Source organism: Physeter macrocephalus, chromosome 12, assembly GCF_002837175.3.
Source record: "Physeter macrocephalus isolate SW-GA chromosome 12, ASM283717v5, whole genome shotgun sequence".
Taxonomy (NCBI): Eukaryota; Metazoa; Chordata; class Mammalia; order Artiodactyla; family Physeteridae; genus Physeter; species Physeter macrocephalus.
Window position 1 is genome coordinate 14,313,459 of NC_041225.1, and position 18,065 is coordinate 14,331,523.

Sequence of the window (18,065 nt, forward strand, 5' to 3'; positions counted from 1 at the left end):
CCCATAGTCAAAAATCTCAGCATACAATTAAGATGAAAATGACTGAGATACTTTACGTTCTTTTTTACATGCTAAGTCTTCAGACTCCGGTGTGTACGGACACTGACTGCACATCTCAGTTTGGATTAGTCCCATTTCAAGCGCTCAATACTCACGTGTGGTTCCCCCACCGGGCCTGTGCTGGGCTCGACCGTACCTGTCACTCCTATCTGACAAACCTTACAGCTGGATCCAAATAACAAAACTGTTTTTTTGACAGGTGTTGGCAGGGTCTTCTTCTTACAAAACCTTTTGGGAAATCTTTATTTTTCATTTTTGTCACATTTTAATTAGTTTATTTATTTTTAAATTTACTTATTCTATACAGCAGGTTCTTATTAGTTATCTATTTTAAACATATTAGTGTATACATGTCAATCCCAATCTCCCCCTTTTGGGAAATCTTATTTGTCCCTGGTCAGCTCTATGGAAAGGGCAAAGCTCAAATGATGCTGAACATCTCCCAAGGACCTGCAGGACATCATGCCCCTCCCCCTGACCCTACTCCAAGAGCTCACAGCTTAAAAGAGGGGCTGGTAACCAGCTAAAGCAGGCACAAGATGCTGAGGGATGGACGCGAAGAACAATGCAATTAGCTCCCACCCATGATTTCTGATGTGCCAGGGAACAAGTACAAAGTTTAAGTCATTTACCAAAATGACGTATGAGAGTCGTTAGTAACTAGCGTTCACCTATATCCTGACCTTTCTCAGCTCTGATTTGCAACTGCTTTGACTACATCTTCAAAGCACGAATTTGTACAGAATTTAGTACACATTTATATTAAAAATACACACAGAATAAGCACACTCACCAGAAAGGCACTCGGCAAACCAGTACCTCTGCTGGTGATTCTGATACACCTCGGTTGGTGATTCTGATTCGAATAATCAGCTCTTCACTGATTAAGAGGGCATTTGTCAAGTTAATCCTCCCAGAGTGTAAAGAGAATAAAGTTTGGTGAAAGTGGAAAAACTGTCTCTCTCTCAGCTGAATATAACATTCTTTGAATATACCATTCTTTGAATATACCTTCAGAAAAACTGAAGACAAGGGAGGAAACTAGGAAGACGTTTCTAGTACAAACACCCAACTGCTGTACATCCCAGACAAGAATTCACTTTCTCAGTAGAACAAAGTCCAAGAACAAAACTGCCACATACATGCCCTCCACCCCAAGTCACTCAGAAGAAAACTGCTCTGTGGCTAAAGGAAGCCCTAAGGAGGACCTCTTTCTAACCTCACATTTGTGCTGCACTGGTTGAAACCAATATAATGACGTCTTTGTGAAAACATGTATTTTGCAGTAAATTATCAAAAGCTTCACTGAAGATCTTAACGGACATGGCTGAGTAAGGAGTACTAAACACGGCTACGTTTAGAGAACCCAAATTTACCAACTCAGCATATTTCAGTGGTCGCTGGGCACTGAACTATTTTAAGAATAGCCAGGGAAAAAAGTTACAGACTACAAAGGGTGCAAATTTTATTCTTTAATTTAACACACTCACTTCTAAATCCCCTCCTCCCACCAGCAATTCCTCCCTCCCCATATCCCACCTCCTCCCCCCAGCCCACCCAAACAAACCTCGCAAGAACTTAATACTGAAAACTTACCTTGGTGCATTAACTCCAGACAAACCCCTCAGAACTTATCATTTAATCCTACGCATTAAACTCTAAGTTGTCACACCAACCTACAGGAATGTAGTTAATACTATAAAATTATACCTCGGGATCCATTACTTTACACCTCACAGGTAAAACCATAACTTTGCTTAATAATTTAGATTGTGATCTCTCTAAAGCTCTACATCCGTCATCTCAAGTAACGGTGCTTACCTTATAATTTGCTTGCTAAACGGCACATCATCAAAAAAAAGCATTCATTCCTATCCCTATTAAAAAAAAAAAAAAAAAAAAAGAAAGAAAACAAAACACTACCTCACTCACTATTCCTGGTTAAGGAAGGAATATTCCAGGGAAGGAGAAACTATTTCCATGCACTAAGCCACCTGATACAGAGATCTGCATGGAAAAACTATAATGGCTTCCAGAGGATCCTTAAAATACATGGGGTTTTAAACACACACACCATAAGGCCCCATTAATTCACTTAGTAACTCATTTACTCCTAAGTCCTCATATAGTCAAGAGCATTTTCAAGGGCAGAAAAATATATGCAAGCACCAAGACCTTCTAAGGCTAAAATAAGCTCAGGAGTAGCAATAAGCAATAACCAAAGTAACAGCGATAATAAAACTTCCAGCTCCTTTCCCGAAGGAGGGGTCCTAAGAAAGCATTTAGCAGGAGACACGCAGCCAACATGTATAGCTGCTGGTATTTTTGTCATTTGTCTGCCACTTCCGAGGTGTGCCCAACCTCTGACAAATGACCGAGGTCCTGAGGTTCTTGCTAACTCTGCAACATGGGGATGGACCTGCACGGTTTACTGCACTGAAGATTATGAAGACTGAAGTCTACGGTATTTGCAAAAGTAAGATTTGTCATGTGTTCCAGCAGTTACGTGGCTACTCTGATGATTTTGTTTTAGCTAGCCTTTGGCATGGTGTCACCTATGTTTTAATAGAATCTATGCTGGATTTCTTAATTGGAAACGCTGCCAACTTACTTGTATCTCTTTAACGCAGAAGGGTTAATCTGGACAAATGGTAAATGAGATTCTAGTGAATCCTGATCAAGACATGAACCTTTTCCACTACTGGGGAACAGCGATTTGAACTGACACACTCACCCCTTGATCAGGGTGGTAAGAACTCCGCCTACTCAAAGCCATACCTTGGAGGCTCAAGGGTCAAATCAAGCCCCCAGATGTTTTTATTTGGCTTACACAGTGCTTTCAAAGTTTTAAACCAGTTGCCAAAGCATCAGGAGATTTGGCATCAAAATCTGCATTCTCGGATTATCTGGCCCTATAGGAAAACCTACCACCTGGAGACCACACACCCTCACAGCCCCAACTGGGAACAGCCAAATGGACAGGGGCAAACACTCTCCAAGCTGCCATAATCCCCACCAGGTCAGTTCCCTCACCGATGGGACTGCCAGATTTTTCTAGGCATTTATATTTGCCACTCCTCCTTCATACTCTGAAACTGTCTTTAATCCCTGAAATAAAGACCCACAATCTAATCTTATTAGTACTATATCCAAACCCTCCAAGCAAACAAAATAAGCCCAAACAGGAATCTAAGTAGAAAACAAAATATTTTCATGGTTCTATGGTGGTAATGCTGATATGAACTATTTCATCTTCTTAAAATGTCATTTTTGAAAACGATTCACTTCTCTCATCCCTTCTTCCACACTTTTGGTTAGGTTATTACTCTATCTGCCGTAACTGATCTGAGTCCCTTCCAAGTAGAATGTCATTAATGAGGCAATCTTAGCGGTTAGGACGACATGCCACAGTTAGATACTTTAATGAGGTTCGCGATATACTGCCCAATAGGCTGATGCTTGGACCTCAACTCATCGCTGCCACAAAACTTGGTAACGTGTTTCTTAAATGTTGGTTGGATTTGACGTATGCGTCATTCCCAACAAAACATGGAATATATCTGTCAAAGGATTCTCAAAGGGGGCTTTAAATGCTACACACAGCCTCTGGACAGAGTCAAGCAACCACACATGCACTGCCGCTCCCCCGGGCATTGCTTACCCATCGCACTGAGATAATGGTTGAAGGCCTGGCAAGGAGGACTTGGGGTTTGTGTTGATTTGTCACAACTCATGGGTGCCGGGCTCCTGTCTGTGTCAAAAGAGAAATACCCACTGGAGGATCGAGACAGCAGGGAAGATCTTCTCACGAAGATGAAAAGCGGGGATCTGGTAGCAAAAGGGCCGGGACTGGCCGGTGGGGCCAGTGGGCCCTGCGGGCTGCCTTGGGGGCAGCGGTCCCCTTCTCCTTCGGGATTACCTTGCCGCTCTGTCTGTAGAGAGATGGGGGCCCCAGGCCTGAGCTGAGGAGGCCTTTCGGCAGTCTGCAATTGTCCACCTTCTCTGTCACACTCAGAACTTACATCGGAAGGTTGCTTTGCCATTTGGTCTTTTTTTCTGCAAGAAAAATTAAAACTAGGGTTATCTTAAGCCAAATAATAATTACAACGAATACCCAAATGGACAGACTTTCACCTATTCATGAAAAATTCTTAGAATTAATGCCCAACACTTTAACACTGTCATTGCTTACATAGGAATAGTTTTCCATACGCTCTTCCAAATAATAGTAAAAATAACCTGCATAACAAAGGTAGCATTATCTTTGTTTGGCGGGGGGTGAGGTGGGGAGGAGGGACTAAACTCCCTACCACCAAACAAAACACAGCAACAATGTCAATTACTAGTGGAACTAGTGCTCTAACACCACACACACACACACACACACACACACACACACACACACACACACACACGTTTTAGGAGAGGCTGCTTGTTGGAGATCTATTCACATGTGCTCTTTGCTCAGGCCCGACTAGAGTAAGTCAGAAACTCCCAGCGGGCTCTGATTTCCCGGGATCAGATACAGCGCTGGAGCCCAGGAGCGGGCGCAGATGCAGCGATTGCAGGCGGCTGGCCGCGTTCCCCGCTCCGGCCCCATTGTTCTGCCGAAAGTGCTGAGGACAGCAAGTCTGGGGAAGGTTTGGCAAGGGCCGTCAGTCGTAGTAAGTGCGTCACAATAGAGTTTGTAACTCAGCGCGGCTCGGCCCAGCCGGGCTCCGGCTCTCCGCCCGCCCGAGGTCCCTCCCGCTCCCGGCTCGCGCGCCCCTCCTCCGGCTGCGGCGGGGGGGGGGGGCAGCGCGCCACCGATTGCAGGCGGCTGGCCGCGTTCCCCGCTCCGGCCCCATTGTTCTGCCGAAAGTGCTGAGGACAGCAAGTCTGGGGAAGGTTTGGCAAGGGCCGTCAGTCGTAGTAAGTGCGTCACAATAGAGTTTGTAACTCAGCGCGGCTCGGCCCAGCCGGGCTCCGGCTCTCCGCCCGCCCGAGGTCCCTCCCGCTCCCGGCTCGCGCGCCCCCTCCGGCTGCGGCGGGGGGGGGGGGGGGCAGCGCGCCACACCGAACTCGCCGGAACTTCTCCGAGGTACACCCGCACTGTTAGGTGCACACCTCCAAATGGGAGGGGGTCCCCAAAGCCGTCCCCTGGCGACCCCTGCAAAGTCCACAAGTAACTCCGCACGCTGGGCGGCATCGGGGCGCGCGGCTCCCGTACCCCATAGACTCTCCCCTCCGAAGGCAATCAGGCCGAAACTCACGTCCGCCCCTTCCCTTCCGAGTGCCGCGTCCGGGCCGGGGCCCGGCGGTCCCCAGCCCGCGCCCTTCGCCGACCCGGAGCCCCCTGACCGTCAACACGAAGGCGGCCCGGGAGACAAAGCCCGGGACTCGCGGTCGGAGCGCCCAGGGCAGCGGAGAGCCTGCAACTCGCCGCCCGTCCGCTGCCGCGCTCCGCCGGGCAGCTGAGGGCTCCGCACGCCGCGTCTCTGGTCCGCGCTGCCCCGGCCGCAGCCGCCGGGAACATCCTCCGCCTCCTCCCGCTCCTCCCCTCGCGCACTGCGCCCGCCGCCGCCGGCACCGCCGACCTCCCCGCGCCGCTGGCGCCGGGTGCCCGCGCTCCCAATTGGCCCTCGTGCGGTCGCTCCGCGCCACAGCCAATCGCCTGCGGCGGCGGGGGCGGCGCCTGCCCGACAGGCCGCCAAAAGCCAGGCGATTGTTGACAAACTCGCCTCCGAACGCGGCTCCGGCCGTCGCTGCGGCGGGAGCCGCGGCGAAGGTTTCCGCGGCCTCGGGGCCGGAGGCTTGCCCAGGCTACCCCGCCCCGCCCCTCCGCCAGTCCGGGCGCCGCGCGCGCCTCCGCAGCTCCCGCCGCCCCCAGTAGCCAGTCACCTGGAGACAGAACAGGACCCTCACGGCCGGCCCCGGACTCCAGTCCCAGCAGCCGACCCTCCGCCCAGGCCCGCTAAGATGCGGACCCTAAAGGTCACCCCCTCCCCAGCTGTAGCCCCCATCCTCCTCCAACTTCCTCCCTCTTTCTCCCCGTGCGCCACGGGACACGCACCAAATCTGAGCGGCTACCACTGGCCACCGACGCGCATTTCCGCGCGCACCCGTGACCACCGCAGACAAGGAACACATCCATAGTCCCATCCCCGGTGTCCGGCGGGCCTTCCACTACCTGCGCCAACCCCGAGTAACAGGCCCCCGAGGGCACGGCACTGCCAGCCAGCACTGCGCTCGGGCACGCCCGAATCGCTAAGACGGTCTGGCCCCACGGTCCGGGCAGGTTCTACAGCCAGCGGCTGGTCCATCGCGTGGCCCCAGCGGTCGGATGAGGCCCCTCTGTCTCTCGCTGTCTGTGGATCGTGCGTCTGGCATCGTCCGCAGGGCGCCCGCATACCAGACAGGACCCCCAGACACGTCCGAGAGAAAGGACGAACGCAGCAGTTGCCCAAAACGTCGGCCTGAACGAGTAAAAGGAAAAGCCGAGTCCCGTCAGTTTAATCACCATCACTGTTCCATAAATCCTTCACAGCGGGCCCGCGCCAGAGAAAAGCCGAGACGCGAGACCGGCTCGTACCTCGCGGCAGCTACTCGTGCGCCGCCGGGGCAGGCGGGCGGGCGACGAGACTTCACGGCTGGGCGCGCAGCCCAGTCCGGCGCGGTGGTCCCCAGCTCCCGGGTCAGTGCGGAGGACACGCGCGGCCTCTCCCAACCGGCCCGGAGACGCTTCACCACCCCCGCGCGCCGCATCCCCGCCCGAGCCGTACTTCGACTAACTGCTCGCAGCCTCGGTGCGGACGACCCCTTCCCAAAGAGGACCTGCCTGGGGAGGGAACTCGACCCTCACTGGTGACCGCCTCCTGCCGCGCGACAAGCCGGACGGGGACGCGCGCCTCTGCCTGCACGTGCGCGGGAAGCGTGCTGGAGGTGGCGCCGTGCTGGCTCCCGCGCGAATCTTCCATCAGTAGCCGGCCTGCTCCCCGGGATTCGGAAGTATTTACCTTGCGTTTCTCGGTCCGAGAGTCAGAGTCAGACATTGGGGGTACTAGAGCCAGGGGAAGGGCACCGAAGCGGTGGCGGCGGCGGCGGCGGGAGCGAGGCGAATCCAGCAGTCTGAAGCGATGCTGGCCTCAGAGGGCAGGGCGCTCAGGGCGGCTGAGAGAATCTGGTGACGGCGGCGGCGACGAGGGACACGGCGCTCCTGCAAGCTCGAAACCTGGAAGCTGCGCGGAGCGAAATGAAACCTGCGTGACTTTGCTCCCCAGCTCATGCTGGAGGCCCCGCGCTCGCGCCCAATCACAGCGGGCCCCGCCCCCACTAAGTCCCGCCCGGCGCGCGGGCTGGCAAGCCCCGCCCCCGCGGCGCCGCGGCCGCCGGCGCTTGCAAGCACGGACAGGTAAAGGCGGGGGTGTCCCTGCTGGGTTCCCAGCTGCGCGCGCCGCCGTCCCTGCCCCTGCCGGGCGTGTTTACTGGAGTGACTTGGGCTGCGGACTGCTCTGTGCGCACCCATCCCCCACCCCAAAGTGTGCCCTCTCCTCTCTTCCCCGCCGCCACTCCCCCCCCGGCAATCCAGTGGTGGCCACGGCGTGCGAGTGGAACAGAGGGGGTGCTCCGGGCACACTCGGAGCCAGGCCCGGCCGCTGCCGCCAGCGGAAAGCCTCAGGAGGCGCCCCTGAGCCCAGGCTCTGCCTCGGGAGTTTCTCTCCGCCGCCCTGGGGCAGGCGCCAGGACTGGGTGGGTCCTCGGGAACACGCGGGTCTAAGGCTGAGCGGGGTGTCTTTGAGCTCTCCTCCCTTCCAGATTCCAGGTTGCTCATCTTCCTCGCCCTCGCCTCACGCGGTACTTTTTAGACGCCCTCTCTAAGCCACCCCACAGGGGCACCTTGTTTTTCTCCCGCGCCGAACCTCCGGTAAGAGGCATATCCTTTGGTGGGGAGTTGAGAAAAGGGCCAGGACGATCCCCGGAGGCGTTTTTTCCGCAGCCCTGGTGCGAGGCGGGAAGCGAGTGAGCGCAGAGCAGGTGAAATAGGGAAATGAAAAAAGAACTCAAAAAAATCATTTTAAGAAAAAAGAACTGAAAGAGTCGTGGCCTCCAGGTGGGAGAGAGGATGGTGCCTCCACTTGGTTGGGATACTCGAGATTTGTTGGGCTCTAAGAGAACCGTCCAGGAACCGTCCCTGGGCGTGTTACGGCCAGAGAAGACAGCGCCGAGGGCTTCGGACGGCGCCGTGGAGAGCAGTAGGGAGAGGGCAATACCTCCCACTCTTCCAACCTGCGAGTCCCCATCCCCCTTGTCCTTTGTGTCCGAAGGCCCCACTCCCGCTCCTTCCCCGGAAGACCAAGCTCCGTGAATACCCTGGTCCTCCTCTAGGTCCGCACCCCTGACATTTAAATGCGTCCTGAATTCCCACTTCTGCCCTTTCCTGGGCTCCCCTGGTTTTGAGAGGCCCGCAGCGGAGTAGTGGGGGGCAAATCGGTTGGGAGATGGAACATCCCGCCGCGGGAGAGACCAGGCTAGATGGACTACAGACTCAATTTAGGGGCCTTCCTAACCGGCACCTCAGAAGGGTGCCTCGGTGCCGAGAAGCAAGACAGTGACGACTTGTCCCGCCGTCTGGCCACCTTGGTCAACTTTTATGTTTTGTAAGCAGATACGGAACGTCTGCGTGGCAACACAGCCCCAGGTCAAAGTCTTCTCAGCGTATCCTCCCGGGAGTCCTTAGCGAGGTGAAGGAGGCCTCGAGAACGCGCGCCGGGCTCCACCCCGGGGATTTCGCTGCAGGAGGGAAAGGACGTGGGTGTGGATGTGGCGAAGCAGACGCAGAGGCGAGAGGACTACAGTGCCCGCATCTGGAGCTCCCGTAAGCGGTTACAGGTGGCGGCCACAGGCAAACTCTGCGCCTTAACCGCCTATCGTGGCACCCGGGGAACAGGGACCAGCTTGCTGTGCAGGAGAAGAGCGCCAAACCCGCCGCGCGCCCGAGTGCTCCGCGCTCTCCGTGAGTTGGACGACGCAGACAGGGACCGGAAAAGAACCACACAGAAAAAACCCTGATGGTTGTCTTCTGCTTCTGTGCAGCTCCGCCGCCCCCGCGTCGTCTGCTCTAGTGACCCTGTGAACACACACGAACACACACACACACACACACACACACACACACACACACAAAGGAGTCGGGCAAAGCAACCGTCTAAATGCTCTTATTTGGGGCACAAGCAGGAGGTCGGCTCGGAGGCGGCAGTTCGGCAGACTGTGCCGGGGAGCTTCGGCCAAGCGCCTGGCATCGGGTGACCACGAGCCCTTTCCGCCCTGTCCCGCAGAGTCCGAGTCTAGAGCAGGGCGGGTGGGCGTTAGGTCTCCGCTCCGGTCCTGGATGTCGCCTTTGCAGACACAAGCAGAGCGGTGTCCCCTCCTGCCTCCTCCACGAGATGCGGAGAGGGAGAACGGAGGATGGCTTGGACTGAAAGCAAGAATGAAGTCGGGCGACATCTACGGCCCTCGCTGGAACCACAGGCGTCGCCGGCGTGGTCTCTCCAAGTTCCGAAACCAACTTAACTGCAGTGTATCGCCCTGCTCCAACTCCCCGTCCTCTGCAAGCAGCGGGAACCTTCTTAACGCTTAATATCTTTATTCAACTTCATCTGTATCTTTGCTCGTCTCAAGAATAGATTACACATTGATTCGGTCAAAACGTTTTCTGCGCTTTGTCTTGCGGTCCCTCCGGAAGCTGCCTGCCCTGGAGAGACAAGCTTTGCCCAGAGCAAAACTCCAGGCTCACACTTCCCTCTCCCCTCTCGTGTATTTCCTCGCGGAGCCCAGGGGGGCTGGAAAAGCACCACTTGCTGGACTGAACCTTTGCCCGCGGGTGTTTGATTTTCATAGTTTTATTTCTTTCCACCCAGCACAACAGTCTTCCCAAATCACTGGGAATCTGAGTCACCACTGACAACGGGAGGCCTCTGGTGGCAACCGGTTCTGGAGCGCACTCGAAGGGGAGCCCACTCTGTCTAGGGGGATCTGGTGACTTAGGCGGCAGTAGGGCATGGCCCCGCCAGTCGTGGTTACAAGGAGAGGGTAAAACGCCACACTCTCGGGGCTGCCACCTGGCTCCCTTTCCCAACAGCCGAAGTGCGCCTCGCCAGCCTCAGCGGGACCCCCACTGCACTACCAAAATCCCTGAGGGCCGCGGCCCAGCACGTGCCAGCCGGCCTTGGGCTCCAGGCGTCTGAGAAGCGTTCTGGCAGCTGCCGGCGGGCCACCACCCTTCCCCCGACCCCCGCTATAAGTTGGCTCCCAGCTTGGGCCGCGGAGACCGCGCTCCTTCCCGGGCCAGGGTTGCTGGGGTAGAAGGCCCAGGAGGCCATCGGGTTGGCGATTCCAGCGATTGGTGCGTGGAGGGAGGTGTGTGGGATGTTAAAAGCGGAGATCACCCTCAGGGCATCATCCTTCAGTGAGCTGTACAAATAGAGCAACTGCAAAACACGACACAAAGAGATGTGCTCACTCTTAGCGATTTGGTGCCAGCGGCTTTTACGCCCACCCCCGAAGCCCCGGCACACCGAGCAGCCGCCGACACTAGTTTCCCTTCCGATTTCCTGGGACCCAGGAGGCTAGAGGCCGTTGGTCACCGTCACAAGCCTTTTTCATCTTAGAAATTCCTAACTCTGACAATTAGTCTGGCAGAAGCCCGCTTATTCCGTGAAGGGGTAGGGGTGGGTTCCAAGTTAGCTGGCAGCCGGAGACCAAAATCAGAGAATTTATCAACTTTCCCCTTTCCAGCCCTTCTCTCTCCACCCCTTCTCTCCCCTCCGATCCCCTTCCCCCCACCTCTCCTCCAGTTCTTTCCCTTTTCCTCCATTCCACCTCTGGAGTGCCTGGGGTGCCACCGTCTGGCGTACAGAGGCAACTGAACAGGAAGAGCATCAGAACAGGTGAACCAGAGAAGACGTGCCCCAGTTCTATCGGGACTAGCACCTCCCACCCATGGCTGGCAGCAGGCCATGCTTCCTGAAACACCAGCACAACGGGACCGGGGGACCAAGACCAGGCGCTGGCACCTTTGTGTGCCTTCCACCTGGCTGCTGCGGGAAATCTACCTGCGGGAAATTAGCACAAAAGAACCCCGCTGACACCCTCCATGTTCTGAGAACCTTTGGAAGGCACGGATAAGTCTTCCTTGCAGAAGGGAGAGGGAAATGCAGTGATTTTGGAGGAGCTGCATTCAGTGTGTTTTTATTTCATTTTCCATGGTTTAGGTGCCAGGAGAAAGAAAAAAAAAAAAAAGCTCTCAAAAATAATAGATTGTTTTCCTAAACCTTGACAAGGGCAAGACAGAAGAACTGCTTTCCTTTCCACTTACCGGCTACACACTTTACTCCTCCATTTTTCAGGTTTTCAGCCAGCCGTAAATTTCTTTCGTTCACCAAATTACAGTTAGCCCCCAGGTTTTTATGGTTTTAAATACATCACTTAACACCAGCCCCACCTGTGCCCTCATGGCGGTGGTCATCGCTGAGCCACACTAATACTGTTAAGACGACACGTCTCTGCAGCAGTTTAAAACGCCATTTCAGGTGTTCAGAGACAATGAGAGTAGGGCCCCCCCCAAAGAGGGGTGGGGTAGGGTGGGGGAACAGCATGAATTTTAATAGTCCAACAATCCATCTTCCCTTACAGCGTGCTCTATTACGTCAGTAATTTCTAATGAAAACCTTCATTCTTTACACACTGTGGTTAAGCATCATCAAATCAGTACTGAAAAGACTTTGATCATATTTGCAAGATGCACTATGATGAACTTTCACTGACCAAGATTTCAAAGTTTGTAATTAATACTCCTGACAAATCCCTGACTAATCTGTCAACTCTCAATGTCTCTACCCACACAGTTCAAAACCATGCGACGGTGTACAAATCCCTAAACTTTCCACGTATCGTAATATTATTCAAGACGATTTTTCCTTTGGGTTAGCATTATGAAACTCAACCAGTTTTGTCACCTATTCCGCAACAGGGGAAATTCAATTATTCGAATGAGCGCTGTGTGGAAGAGAATACGGGTTTGGTCTGTCTGATGCCGATCACAGAATAAGGGTCCAGAGGTAGAAATTACAGGAGGCAGGTTTCTATTCGATATTTTTACACCTTTAAGAGTGAGAATAAAGTAGATTTTTTATGAAAAAGGACTCCAATGGCTGGTGAAAAAGAGGGTTTCCTTGCATGTAAGTGTTCAGGGACCAAACCCTCCAAAGACACTCTAAAGAGGAATACTGGATTGACTGAGAAGACTGTTGATTGCTAAGATTCTTTCTAAACCTGAATTTCTGGGGCTGTGTGAAAGAGCCCTCCTTCTTGCTTTCTCTGTGTGTCACAGACTGCAACACGAACCCACGATGATTAGTGTCCAGATGGAAGGATCAGGCATCATTCCTAGTATAAGGCGTTTGACTCTGGTCCCAGGTAGCCTCCCACCTCTGCCTCTGGGGACGATAATAATAATGATCATTCTTTTACTTACAAAGTATGTACCGTAGTCCACCCTGTGTTAGGGGTTTGCTGGGCACTGGAGTCAGAGGCGCACACTGCAGAGACAGGCCTCCTACCTCGTGGAGTTATTGAGCAGTTTTAGAGATTTTTTACAAATACGATCTTCATACAAAGTAAACGTAGGTAACTACTGTAGCATTGATTAGTACTCAATTCCAGCATTTTCTTATGACCAGAGAGCCCTTTAGGACTTAGCCAAGTACTATACAAGTTTACTTTTATTACCAAACGTATACTTCCATACTGTAAGCATAAAAATGGTACATACTGTAGCCACCTTCCCTCACCCCATCCTGCCAGTATGTGAGCCAACTGTGCTGGATAAAGCACCCCAAGACCACCCAACTCTTTACAAAGAATACTCACCAGCTTTTGAAAAAACATCAATGGAGAAGTGCCCTTTAAAAATAAGAGAATATGAACAAGTTATAAATTCTGGCATAAAATTTTTTAAAGGACAGCCCCAAAGCAAGGGAAGTATTGGTCTAAAAATAAGAAAATGAGATCCACTCAAAGTATCCAGGGAGCAGGATTTGAGAATGTCTACTTTAAAGAAACAGGAAACAGCCCAAGAGGGAGGGACAGTATGTGGGTATGTGAATATGTGGATTTGGGGGGAGGGATTTATAACATCGGTTTTGCCTTCCATCCCCACCTGGTTGCAGTCGATTAGTTTTTTCTTCCTCTTTCTGACTCTCCCTGCATTTTCCTTCCTCCAGCTGGGAGCGCAGGATGGCCTAGGATGGGCAGTGACTAAGCTTTACAGCCCTCTAAACAAACTCTATTTTTCCATGGTGTTGGCGTTAATTATACAACAGACGCCCAAGGTGCGAGGTACCCGGTGTGCTTACAACACCCCAGCTATTCCTAAGACTCTGTGCAGAAGGTTTTCCTGCCTCTTCCCATATCCCCACATCTCTGTTCCCAGGACCAGATGACCTTATGCTGTTCTCTGTTTGTGTAAAGTCCCTTACCCCAAGTTGAAATGTCCCTTAACTAGCCCCTTTCTTGCTTGGGCACCGTGAGAGAGTCTTTTTCTCCATCCCTTGAATCTGGGCTGCCTTGTGACTTGACCAATAGAATGTGCAGAAAGTGACACTGTGTGAGTTTCAGAGCTTAGGCCTCAGGAAGCCTTGCAACTCCTGCTCTTGCTTCCCTGGGACCCTGAGACCCCTTGCTGTGCAGAAGCCCAGTCTGTTGGAGGATGAGAGGCTATGTGGAGATGGACCGAGGTGCCTTGGCCAAGAGCCAGACCCACTGCTAGATACGTGAGTGAGGCCCTCAGGCCTGTTAAACTCAGATGACTGCAGTGACCCTACCTAAGACTAGCTGAAGAACTATACTAGAACCCAGGGTGCCTACTCACAGAATTGCAAGAAATAAACAACTGTTATTTCATGACACTAAGTTTTAGGGTTGTATGTTACACAGCAATAGGTAACTGAAACAAAAAAAACTGTAGTTCAAATTGCCATCACTGGGGTTATCTTCAGCTGCACTTCTACCTTCTTACCTTAGTTATCTGAGGACAGTGCTGTAATTGTACAATTAAAGCAGTTGACAGGTATAGCTGACCCACAGGCTTAATGGAAAAGAGAGAATGTCAGTCCTGAAAGAATAGCTTATAAAGCCAGATGAGTGTCCAGTTAGTGGGTATCTGGGAGAGAATTTGAATAGCAGGCTGGAGGTCTCACTGCAGGCCACCACCTAGCCCACTTCCCTAGTGCAGCTTAGAAGGCAAATCACCAGGACTTGCCTTATAACCATCTTCCACTCCTTCAGCATCTCTGTGAGGGGCTTTAGCCTCCAACATAAATCCTCAGTACAAGCAAAGTGTCAAGGACGGGGAAAAAAGACAGAAAATATTTGCAACTAGGGATCCCAAGTCTTGTAAATGCTTAAGTTCTCCTGTGCCATTAGTAGAGGGAAACAGATGGGGTCTGGTCAGGCCCAGCCAGAGGCACCCTGTGTGATGGACGGGTGCCTCTTTATCACCTCACTTCACCAGGACTGCAGTGTTTCCTGACTCCCAGAGATGTCTTAAACAAGGATGGCCAGCAGGCGTTCATCTCCAAGGCCTGGAGTCTGTCTACTCTAGAGTGCGGGTGACAGGTCTGATCCCCAAAGTGGCTGAGAGGATGGAATGAGGTACTTATGTGAAGGCCACAGTGTAAGCTGCAAAAGGCAGCGAAGCAGAAAGTTATCAACTCTTTATCCCCAAAATACCATTATCAAGGCCTCTAAAAGCTTCCAAGAAACTCATATCCAGGTTAAGTTTCAATGTGAACCTGTCCATTTACACATAAACTCGGGGGGCTGAGTTGACAGGATGTGAAATCAGGCATGGGTACATGGATGCATGACTTGCCACTTCTATCTGGTTGGATTTCTCTTTATTCTATGATGCCTAAATTTTCTCATTTAAAACAGCTGTAAAGAGCATCCTCCTTAGAGACGAAGGTATACATCAACACCTATGTTTTTCAACAACTGAGCTGGTGGACTCCACTTGGGAGAGGATGGCAGCGTGAAAGTGACAAGCTGGGAAATAGGTACAGAGACACCTTACCTTATGATTCGACCCCTTTGAGACGTCTGAAACCTTTCATAATAATGGGTGCACGCGCATGTGCGTGAAACAATATCAGAATGTATTGCTTCATTTCAGTGAACCACCTTCTCCAAATAGTTGTTGAAAATGTTAAATGAAATGGGTATCAGGGGTATCAGCGCACATGCCTCAGGTACACCTCAAACATTTCTCATCAAGAGAAAGGTCGATTCATCTTTGTGGTCTGTCTTCATCAGCCATGGAAAAGTCATCCAGGGTTTCTCCGCTCTATTTATTTTTATCCTGGAAGCTGGTTCGAGAACCCTCTCCACTCTTTTCCGTAGCCCCTTTATTCAGACCCTCATTACGTTCTCTAGATTCTTGCTGTGCAAGGTTACCTTCCTCGAGTATTTTTTGATCTGATCATTCTTCTTCCCCAAAGCCTGGAATCACGTCCACCTGCTTCTCAGGTTAAGGTAAAATGACCAATTGTGAACTTGAGTCCTTTAGCAGCACTCGATGTTTTGAGTTCCCATAACCAGTTTCCTCATCCACCATCCAAGCACAATCTGCACTTTCTACTTGCGGCCAAGGAAACTTATCTTGCCTTCCACAAGACACTCTTCACCATTGGGATCTGGACCACATTTCCATTCTCCCTCTCTTGACACACTGCAACTGAACCAGGTCTCTTCTGTACTTGGTTACAGATTTACTGCCTTTGTAAAGCCATCCTAAAATAGTTGCTATGTTAGTCGAAAGAACCTGGACAGGTCATTTCATTTTGCCAAGCCTCAGTTTCTGCATCTGTAGAAAGAGAATATTATCTCTCTCTTAGGGTTTTGTATGGATTAAGTAATAAATATGTAATAATATATTTATATTATATAATAATAATAGTAATAATAAAGCATTTAGCATTACTGGCCTTGTCACATAGTAGGTACTAGCTAGATACTGATTCCCTCCATTTGCTTTCTTTTTTTACTTTTATTTGCATTTATTTTTCGCAGCATTTATTCCCGGGCTATAAGTTTTTGTTTCTTCAGTTTCTTCTAGGATATCTTTTTCTGCTGGGCAACCTCCTCTTCTGGTTTAGGAACAATCTGTTCTTTTTCAGTAAAGATCATCTCAATGCAGCAGGGACAGCTCATGTATGGGTTGATCTGACCATGAGCTCTGTGAGTCCTGCACCGCATCTTGGGGGCTTTGTTCCCCTGGATGTGACCAGAAAATCTACATCTAAGCCCTTAAGCTCAGCATTACTCTCTGCATTTTTGAGCATGTGCAGTAAAAATTCAGCGCTGTTTTTGGGCCACCAACCCTGCTTCCAGCCCTGTTTGGTCTGGGCACACCTACCAACTCCACCATTGTAACGAGGGAATGGCACACATTGCTTCTCTAAAGTGACATCCTTCAGATACTTGGTGGCTTTTCAGATATGCCTACCCTTAATGGCTTGGGCAGTTTCACAAGTGTTCTTAAAGTGAACATGAGGATCTGAACCTCTTGACTTGCATGATTTTGTGGGGTTTTCTGGGTCAAGTGAATAGCGAACCATTTTTAGAGGTCACCTCAGGCCGCTTACCGGAAAAGCCCTCCATTTGCTTTTCTGTCACTTTTATTTTCCCTGAATGCTTAATTCTCATCTGTATTATCTATGTATGACTATTATATATATATATATATATATATATATATAATATTTTTTCAGTTCAAAAATTTCCCATTCACTCTTCTTTACAGTTTCAATTTCTTTGCTGAGACTTTCTATTTTTTATTTGTTTCAAGTGTATTCATCATTGCTGGTCAAAGCATTTTTATGACGGCTGCTTTAAAATCGTCAAATAATTCCAACATCTGTCATCTCTTGGCATATATTGATTGTCCTTTTTCATTCAGTTTGAGATCTTCCTTGTTCTTGGTCGGATGACTGTTTTTCAACTGAAGCTTGGACATTTGGGGTATTATGTTTTGAGACTCCAGTTCTTATTTAAATCTCTGGTTGTAACTGGCCTCCTCTGACAGTGCTTTGACTGCGTCAGGCAGCAAAAGGATATATCTTTCTGGATGTCATTAAAATCTCTTCCAAAACTCACTCTTGGGTCCATAACAGAATGTCAGGGCACAGGAGAAGAACACAGCTGCTCTTGGCAGGTGACATGGCACTGTTCAGGCTTTTGCTCGACTTGCCAAGGGAGAACGATGGCCGAGTGGCTGCCCCCTGCACTCTGAGACCCCTTCTGGCTTTGGCTGCCTTGAAAGAGTGCAGCCAAGACCAGGGGAAGTTCCACCATCACCTACAGAATGGCCTCCCATGCCTACGCTGACCTCGAGGAAAGGACGACCTGCCTTACAAAAGGGTAGTAAACCCATTGGAAACGTTGATTTTATTTTAAAATTTTATTTTATATTTTATTTTTTTGGAAAAACTGATTTTAAAGAGTGATATTTTGGAGCATATCTTTCAGGAGGTCTGGGCTGGTTAAAAATAAAAGAATAGTGGGCTTCCCTGGTGGCGCAGTGGTTGAGAGTCCACCTGCCGATGTAGGGAACACGGGTTCATGCCCCGGTCCGGGAAGATCCCACGTGCCGCGGAGCGGCTGGGCCCGTGAGCCATGGCCGCTGAGCCTGCGCGTCCGGAGCCTGTGCTCCGCAACGGGAGAGGCCACAGCAGTGAGAGGCCCGCGTACCGCAAAATAAATAAATAAATAAATAAATAAATAAATAAAAGAATAATACCTGTCCTTATATGTCTCGTTACCACATAGATGCTACTCAGATCAGGTACCTCCAATAGCAGAGCTAGATTTTACATCGCTAGCATTTCATGTGCGTGGATGATAAGAGGAAAAGGTTTACACGGGCATCTGACCCCCAGATGCCTGGGAAATCAGGGGTGATGGGTTTGCAG

At 51.0% G+C, this 18,065-nt stretch overlaps 1 protein-coding gene and 1 pseudogene across 19 annotated transcripts in view; both read right to left on the bottom strand.

Annotated features, from left to right (window-relative positions):
* Positions 1-7,296, bottom strand: part of BCL2L11 (BCL2 like 11) — a 107,090-nt gene extending 99,794 nt beyond the window's left edge. For 13 of the 19 annotated variants that reach the window (XM_028496790.1, XM_055088896.1, XM_024129910.3 and 10 more), the window contains exons 1-2: positions 7,056-7,296; positions 3,722-4,116 (exon numbers count right to left, since the gene is read on the bottom strand). In XM_028496790.1, the coding sequence (XP_028352591.1) occupies positions 3,722-4,103 (382 nt within the window). In that variant the 5' untranslated portion in view covers positions 4,104-4,116; positions 7,056-7,296. Of the gene's footprint in view, positions 1-1,904; positions 1,938-3,721; positions 4,117-5,312; positions 5,576-7,055 lie in introns of those variants that run through there. The other 6 variants (XM_024129905.3, XM_055088888.1, XM_055088887.1 and 3 more) reach the window with 3 other exon arrangements.
* An 8,871-nt stretch (positions 7,297-16,167) lies between these two features.
* LOC102977344 (60S ribosomal protein L17-like) lies at positions 16,168-16,735 on the bottom strand (annotated as a pseudogene).
* Between the last annotated feature and the right edge of the window lie 1,330 nt (positions 16,736-18,065).